General features: G+C 36.1%; 2 protein-coding genes across 2 annotated transcripts; one reads left to right on the forward strand and one right to left on the reverse strand.

Moving 5' to 3' along the window:
- The first annotated feature begins 202 nt into the window (after positions 1 to 202).
- On the forward strand, positions 203 to 2,074 carry LOC129421282 (uncharacterized). Its single transcript, XM_055176702.2, has 4 exons — positions 203 to 723; positions 800 to 910; positions 1,019 to 1,185; positions 1,280 to 2,074. The coding sequence occupies exons 1-4, from the start codon at positions 559 to 561 to the stop codon at positions 2,067 to 2,069; spliced, it is 1,233 nt and encodes a 410-aa protein (XP_055032677.2). The 5' UTR covers positions 203 to 558; the 3' UTR covers positions 2,070 to 2,074.
- Positions 2,075 to 2,446: 372 nt separating this feature from the next.
- On the reverse strand, positions 2,447 to 4,570 carry LOC129421283 (uncharacterized). Its single transcript, XM_073866482.1, has 6 exons — positions 4,483 to 4,570; positions 4,271 to 4,345; positions 3,867 to 4,020; positions 2,939 to 3,783; positions 2,658 to 2,851; positions 2,447 to 2,582 (listed from the first exon to the last, which is right to left on the reverse strand). Exons 4-6 carry the CDS (start codon positions 3,446 to 3,448, stop codon positions 2,447 to 2,449), a joined length of 840 nt encoding a protein of 279 aa, XP_073722583.1. The 5' UTR covers positions 3,449 to 3,783; positions 3,867 to 4,020; positions 4,271 to 4,345; positions 4,483 to 4,570.
- Between the last annotated feature and the right edge of the window lie 3,948 nt (positions 4,571 to 8,518).

The following is an 8,518-nucleotide window of genomic DNA, read 5'->3' on the forward strand; positions in this document are numbered from 1 at the left end:
AAAAACACATTATTTTCCACATACCGTACATTATTGTTGCTCCAGATATCCTGTTTTTGTCAAACACTTTGTACAAAGCTTATTGATTTGAAAAGCGTTGTGTCCCTGATTGGCCAGCTAATCTGTATGTTGTGATTGGTCTGAATACCTCTTAGCATGTTTGAAAGATTTGGTCACAATGCAATGCTAACAGGAGTTAACTTACAGGCTGTGAGTCAAAGCAGGAGGAATTATGATAATGACCGTTGTGTTGAAGTCAACCGGCCCAGGAAGTAAACTGTTGCCTACAATCTGTGTGTTTGTTGTAGTTCATGAAAAGAGATTTACGTTGGAGATGATAACTTGCGTTATCGTTTATATTGGGGTATTTACCTTTTGCATATATCATTACCATGTATTAATACACACTTACACATCAAAGAAAATATAAAATCATGAATCAGACAATAGGTGCTCTTTTACTACTGTGGCAGTTTTTCATGTCTTCCATATAAATACAAGCCCTGGCAGTGCCAGCTATTCCTTATTAGATTTTTGCACTTAGGTTATTTTTTTTCTATGATGAGCGAGAGGAAGAGAGATGTACATTGTTTATTCATGTTTTTGGTATATTTTGTTTCCTTCAGGTGCTTTATGGTGGACAAGGATATGTGTGAGATTAATGCTTTGCGGAAAGTCTTTTCTGAGTCAGACATCCTTCTTTGCTGGTATCATGTCATGCAAGTACGTATATACACAAATGTATAATATTCTTTTTTTTTAATAATGTAAGAACGTTATTGCATGTTACTGTTTTCAGGCTGTCGTCCGTTGGCTTACAAAGACAGACTCTGGAGTCAGTGGATCATCAAATATCGATGTTAGGACAGAAATTGTTTCTTTCGTCAAAAAGATGAAGCTTTGTACAACCGTATGTAAAAATTAACAATTCCTTTTTTTATTTACAGTATATTTTTCCTTTAGGGCAACTAGCTAACTTAACATTAATCGGTTATGCTGTTTAATTTTGATAAAATAGGAACATGATTTTAAGTCAACTGCTGAGCAGTTCTTCACGAGGTTTGAAGATTTCCCAGCTCTTTGCTCATACTTCAGGGTTCACTGGCTGGAAAAAGGACACATGTGGTCTGACTTTGGACGATGTTACGACCATGCTGCTTCTGATACAAACAATCTTGTTGAAAGGTATTTACTATTTAATCAAAGCTACATAAACTATAATTCTAAAAACAATGTAACGCAATCATATTAATAGATCTTTCTTTGCCTGTCTATTTAGATTTTTCCATCGCCTTAAATATCAGTTTTTGGGTGGGATTAGGAACCGTAGGCTGGATGATCTTATCAAAATTCTCCTTAAGAAGACGGATGGATACTTCCAGACCATTCAAGATTTGCATGCAGTTGGAAGAATGAAAAATGCTTCTTTGAAGTCAGGACAAATACTTGAATCAGCATCTAGATTGGTAGAGAAAGGTTGGGAGAAGGACATTCAGCTCATAGACCACGACATGTACATTTATGAAATTCCATCAGAACAAACCTCTGGTCTCTCCTACAAAGTTTGTCCTTCTGAAAGGACAGTTTTGTGCTTTGACACAAAAGAGGTGGATGTAAAAAGTTTATGTAATGAGAGAATTTACCACACTTCCGCTACAACGCTTCAATGTACCTGTTGTACATATTCTTATTATAAGAAATGTGCCTGCCTTCTCCTGGCATGTGAATTATTTGATGTCAAGTTAAAAACAGCTGTATCTACTTTGGATCAAGACACATCGCTGCAAGAAAACATGAACACTGCAGCAAACCACTCTAAAACTGAAATAGAGATGTTAAATGAAATACTGGAGACTGTGAAGCAATGGCAGACAATTCCTAAGGACATCTGCCACAAAATTCAAGACTTGCATGACAATGTAACAAATGCTTGCATAACTGGACCTAAACTTCCAGAAGCTAATGTGGATTTGAGAAGGAAGATAAGACCATTGTTTCCACACAGAGCAAAAAATGTTAAACGTTGTTATAGAAAAAATCTTAAAAGGCTAAATACTAAAGCTAAATAATAAATTGAATGCAAACATGAGAAACATTCAGGAGTAGTAGAATGTAAAATGTAATTTGAAAAACTAAGTTCATTTAAACAAAATTGTACATATATATATAAGCAATGAAGTTAGCGTGACTGCTGTTTTAGTCTTTTATTTTAGAATTCTTTTTTTTTTACAATTATTGTTTTAAAACAAAGTAAAATTGTCATCCTAGTGGCCATCAATATAAGGTCTCTAGATGTAAATGAAGCCATGTAAACAAGCACCATTTAACACTACCCTGGAACTATCAGAGTTTGTTTTGGAACAGTGAACTGTTATTGTTTTAAACTAAAAACGAATCTATTAACTACTGCTGTAGTTATGTTTGTTACAATTTAACATTGAGAGAGCTACTTAAACTGACTGATTAAAAATGAGATGACAACATCAAGAATTTGTGGTCCAAATGTATGTGTAATGAGACTAAAAGGGGATTCATCTCCCAGTCTTTCCCTCAGCAAGGACTGGAGGGTGCAGAGTGCATTCCTGTAAAGATGAGTGGACATATTAATAAGGTGCAAGAAATGGGTATAAGAACTGTTGTAGTGGAAAGCAACTTACTTTGCAACCTCTGCCTCTGCACTTGGAACAATTGTACCCATGTCTAGGTTGACATGTCGCCCAAGCGTTGCTCCCAGCTCCTGGGCTAAATCTGTGGCCTCCCCTTCACTGAGGGCAGAGAAGATGCTCATTTTTGTCTTAGCTTTTTTTGGTCTTTGTAGTCTAAGCTCCTCTGGGAGATCCTCTTTACGAACCTTTGGATGAAACCAATTTGTTACCATGTTGTAAAACATTTTTATTTCTAGTTAGAGCAAATAGCTGTAAAGTTTGGATGTACAAACCCTAATCAGGCTTCTTAACATGTTGTTTGACATGTTTTCTGTAATGATTCTTCGTTTTATTTCATCCTGAGTGACTGTGTATTTCCTTTTCGTGCCTGGGACTGATAGCCTTCCCAGGACGGTGTAGCTTCTTCCCTGAGCTGTTTTGTTCTCTTCTCTTGTTGTATGTTTATTTTCTTTCTCTCTACATTCTATTTCACTTTCCTTGGTTATATTTTCCCCTTGCCATTCCTCTTCACTTTCTTCTGCTTCGTTTTCCTGTGCTTCTCTCACTCTCTCAAAAATGTTTTCCTGTTTTTCACTTTCTTCTGCTTTGTTTTTCTCTGCTTCTCTCCCTCTCTCAAAAATGTTTTGCTGTTTTTCACTTTCTCCTGCTTCATCTTCCTCTGCTTCTCTTCCTCTCTCAAAAATGTTTTGCTGTTTTTCACCTTCTCTTTCTTCTGCTATGATTTCCTCTGTGTCTCTTTCACGTGCTGTATAGGCAAAACTCAGATTGATCAGGTTAATCATTAGTATTACACTTTACAATTAATGCAACAGTTTAAATTCATATCACCTGCCACTTTAACACAACAAAGTTATATTTGTGTACCAAAAACTATATTTAAATTTGTATGACAATGATAAGTGGTATCTGAATTTCGCCATCTAAATTAATTTTAATCTAATAAAAACCTAGTATTAAGTTTAACAAATATATTAGGATTATGCAATGTTGTATAAAACAAAACACCTTCTAAACATCTTCGCATTTTGTCCCTGATTTGTGCACGCCTTGAAAATGCATCTGCCAGCGTAAACCAGGTTGTACAGTCAAGCTCATTAATTAGTTCTTTGGGAGGATCCTTCAGGAAAGGAATGAAACAAATTTCTGATTAAAATGATTAACTTATATATAGTTCTAAAAGTACAAACGTTTAGAACTTACATTCAGAAAGTGCTCTGCACAGAGTAATACAAATATGCCACATTCAGAGCAGTTTCCCTGCTGTTCAGGTACCCGTACTTTCAGGGCTGGCATAGAAGCCGCAGAAAATGTCCGGGGCTTTTTTTGTGTGTTTTTCCACATTCCTGTTAAGTAACTGAAACAAAAACCATTAATAAATCCACAACCAATATGACAGGCACATTTTTTTAACTTTGTGTTAAAGCAAATCTTGTCCTGATTTTACTAAATTACTGTATGTTTACTATTATACAATAAAATGTAGTTCATCCTCAAATTAGGTTTACTCTTTTTTCTTTTTTTTACAAATTTATGACTTTGTATGAGTCAATGCTATTACAGTACATGCCGCAATCACATTTGGGCCGATATACAACAGAACCAACCTTCGTATATTTTGGAAAACCTCCATGCTATCACTCACTTGCGCAGGCTTGGAGTCTAGCATTAAAATGCAAGGCCTAAAAGTAAAACACAACTGATTAAAGAATTCCTGGATTAATAATATAACTGTAGGGACAACAGCATCTAATTTAACTTAAAAGTAAAATAAAACTTAAGTACAATTTAATTACTCATATGCAACATAAACATCTACCTCTTTTCTACAATTTTTCGCCCAGTTTTGATATATTCCCCTTCTTCATTTCCAGGGAAGCACACAATCATGAGTCTCCAGTGATTTCTGAAAAAAAAAATGTAAACACTTTTATAGACGATGTAAAAAATTACATGTACCATACACAGTAAGAGGGACAATTATTTATTCGATTACAAACATTTTAAAATGGACATATAGAATAAAAAGTATATTCAACTTGTTCTTGATGTAAGTTACCAATCATAGTTGTTCAGAAAGCTATAGGTTTAATGTTTTAAAGTGAAATGATCTGTTATTCTGTATGATTTTGTGTTATTCTGTGAACTCCTGTCGTATCCCAAATTGCTAATAAAAAATACTGTTGTATTTGCAATAAAGATCAAAACAACAAAAAGATGCAAAGAATAGTACAGCCATGGGAAAAAAGAGACCTCTCCACATTTGCATTTTCTATTTCTACATGTAATATGGCCATTCTAGTTTAGTGACTGTTGTATTTTAACATAAACAAACTCAGTAGTGAGTGACAAAGTCACATAACAGTAATGTGAAAGACAGGATGATAAGAGTTATGAAAGTTGTGAATAAAATTCCATAAAATATTTACTCAAAACAGCATGTAAAACCATTACTATTGTGTGTATAGTACATAATAGTTGTTCAAAAAGCCGACAGCATATCTATCTCAAGCCCTATTTGGACGGGATTAGTTTTACAGTGGGACCTCAGAGAAAATCGTGTTTCTCAGAGGTCCTCTGTGTTTTTAATCCCGTCCGAATCGGCCATGTCTGTGTTTTTCTCTGACGACCTCAGTAAAAATTCCAGAGCAATTTACCTACTGTTTTTCACCAAAGTCAGAAGTCCTCTGAGAAATTGTATCCCGTCAGGATGCAAATGTACAGTGGGGCAAAAAAGTATTTAGTCAGCTACCAATTGTTCAAGTTCTCACACTTAAAAAGATGAGAGAGGCCTGTAATTTTTGTCAAAGGTACACGTCAACTATGAGAGACAAAATGAGAAAAAAAATCCAGAGAATCACATTGTCTGATTTTTTGGGAATTTGTTTGTAAATTATGGTGGAGAGTGAGTATTTGGTCAATAACAAAAGTTCATGTCAATACTTTGTTATATACTATTTGTTGGCAATGACAGAGATCAAACGTTTTCTGTAAGTCTCCACAAGGTTTTTACATATTGTTGCTGGTAGTTTGGCCCATTCCTCCATGCAGATCTCCTCTAGAGCAGTGATGTTTTGGGGCTGTCGCTGGGCAACACGGAATTTCAACTCCCTCCAAAGATTTTCTATGGGGTTGAGATCTGGAGACTGGCTAGGCCACTCCAGGACCTTGAAATTATTCTTACGAAACCACTCCTTCTTTGCCCGGGCGGTATGTTTGGGATCACTGCCATACTGAAAGATCCAGCCACGTTTCATCTTCAATGCCCTTGCTGACGAAAGGAGGTTTTGAGTCAAAATCTCACGATACATGGCCCCATTCATTCTTTCCTTAACTCGGATCAGTTGTCCTGGTCCCTTTGCAGAAAAACAGACCCAAAACATGAGGTTTCCACCCCCATGCTTCACAGTAGGTATGGTGTTCTTTGAATGCAACTCAGCATCTTTCTCCTCCAAACACAAGAAGTTGAGTTTCTACCTAAAAGTTATGTTTTGGTTTCATCTGACCATATGACATTCTCCCACTCTTCTTCTGGATCATCCAAATGCTCTCTAGCAAACTTCAGACGGGTCCGAACATGTACTGGCTTAAGCAGGTGGACACATCTGGCACTGCAGGAATTGAGTCCCTGGCTGCATAGTGTGTTACTGATGGTAGCCTTTGTTACTTTGGTCCCAGATCTCTGCAGGTCATTCACTAGGTTCCCCCATGTGGTTCTGGGATTTTTGCTCACCATTCTGGTGATAATTTTTACCCTACGGGATGAGATCTTGCGTGGAGCCCCAGATCGAGGGACATTATCAGTGTTCTTGTATGTCTTTCATTTTCTAATAATTGCTCTCACAGTTGATTTCTTCACACCAAGCTGCTTACCTATTGCAGATTCAGTCTTCCCAGCCTGGTGCAGGTCTACAATTTTGTTTCTGGTGTCCTTTGACAGCTCTTTGGTCTTGGCCATAGTTGAGTTTGCATTCTGACTGTTTTACACTGTAAAAAACATATTGTGAAATTCACAGTAATTAACTGGCAGCAATTGACAAGTAACTTACTTTAGAAAAAGCACAGTAAGTTACTTGTCAATTGCTGCCAGTTATCTACTGAGTTTTTTTCTATAGTAAGTTACTTGTCAATTGCTGCCAGTTATCTACTGTGTTTTTTTCTATAGTAAGTTACTTGTCAATTGCTGCCAGTTAACTACTGTGTTTTTTTTCTATAGTAAGTTACTTGTCAATTGCTGCCAGTTAAATACTGTGTTTTTTTCTATAGTAAGTTACTTGTCAATTGCTGCCAGTTAACTACTGTGTTTTTTTTCTATAGTAAGTTACTTGTCAATTGCTGCCAGTTAAATACTGTGATTTTGCCGTACTGTAAGTTACTTGTCAATGGCTGCCAGTTAACTACTGTGATTTCTTTTCCACAGTAAGTTACTTGCCAATTGCTGACAGTTAACTACTGTGATTTCTTTTCTACAGTAAGTTACTATTGTCAATGGCTGCCAGGTACTACTGTGGTTTTTCTCCACAGTAATTTACTGGCAGTCATTGACAAGTAACTAAGCAGAGATTATATATTTTTAATATGTAGTTCATTGTGGTTTTCCCTACCTCATTTGATTGGTTAGTTATTTTCTGTAAACATTCATCAATGTTAAAATAAAGTTGAATGGTCAGCCTTAAAGGTTTAGTTACAATTATTTAAAAACTCAAGACTGTTAAATGAAGGAAATACAAAAAACAAATCTAAAACAATATAAAAGTCCAAGCGTGTTAAAAGTCCAAATGTGCAAAGTTTCCACGGTGTATATAAAATCCAAGAAAGTGATATCCAAAGTCCATAAAACATAACTGGAAAGGTAAGCCCAAATACACAAACTCCACACACCAGCAACCGCTTGTTTTAGCTATAGCGTCAGCTAACCATGTGCTCCTGCTCCTTTCTTTTATACAAAGTTCCATGTCATGTGACCCCTCACATGACAGGCAGATGAGGCAAAATAAAAGACATACACACATAAAATAGCAAAAGGATAAAATGGCTAAGAAAACATATAAAACTAATTTAAACTGAAATATACATAAGTCACAATATAATGGGTGGTAAAACATGTATCTTGTGTGATCACGTCACAATGTTAATAATCTAATTTAAATATGCTAAATTACATACAATAGGGCTTGGGCGCCGCGTCGCACTCTGGGACGTGGCGGCCATGCTGGTGGCCTCGCGAACGTAATCATACAGCAAGTTGAACGAGGAGAAGCGGCAGAGTTGGGAGAATTAAAAGAAAGAAAAAAGATGTTAAAATCCGGAAAAGTATGTGTAATTTACTGGGATACGTTAAACAGGGAAGCAGGGACCGGTATGTGGACAAAATCGGAACTATTAACGGTTGGGATCCATATGAAAAAAGAGTCATTTAAGATAACAGCGTGGTTGTTGTAAGAGCACGATTTCACGCCAATCTGTAAGCAAAGTCACGTATGACCTAGCTTCACAAGTAGCTTAGTCAATGCAGCAGTTATTGCTGTCAGCAGAGGGATAGCAACAGAAAGATGAATGTTGAAATGTTCCCGTATTTTGGGCGAGTAAACCGGGACATTTCCCTTATGTTCAATGTTGACTTAAGCTATATAAATTAATATTCAGATGTTATACTTCACTGTCGTATATATAAATGTCATTTATATGTCATGTATACACATTACTGAGGGGTTGAGGTTAATGTTTGGTTTCCGATATTGAATAAAACATAATGAAGTTTTGTTCTTATCTGTCATTTTTAATGTAAATTACTTTTAATGTGTTACTTTATTATTAATACAGCAACGGTTTACCATGGTTGAAAAAATAACGAC

This window comes from Misgurnus anguillicaudatus, chromosome 4, assembly GCF_027580225.2.
Source record: "Misgurnus anguillicaudatus chromosome 4, ASM2758022v2, whole genome shotgun sequence".
NCBI lineage: Eukaryota > Metazoa > Chordata > Actinopteri > Cypriniformes > Cobitidae > Misgurnus > Misgurnus anguillicaudatus.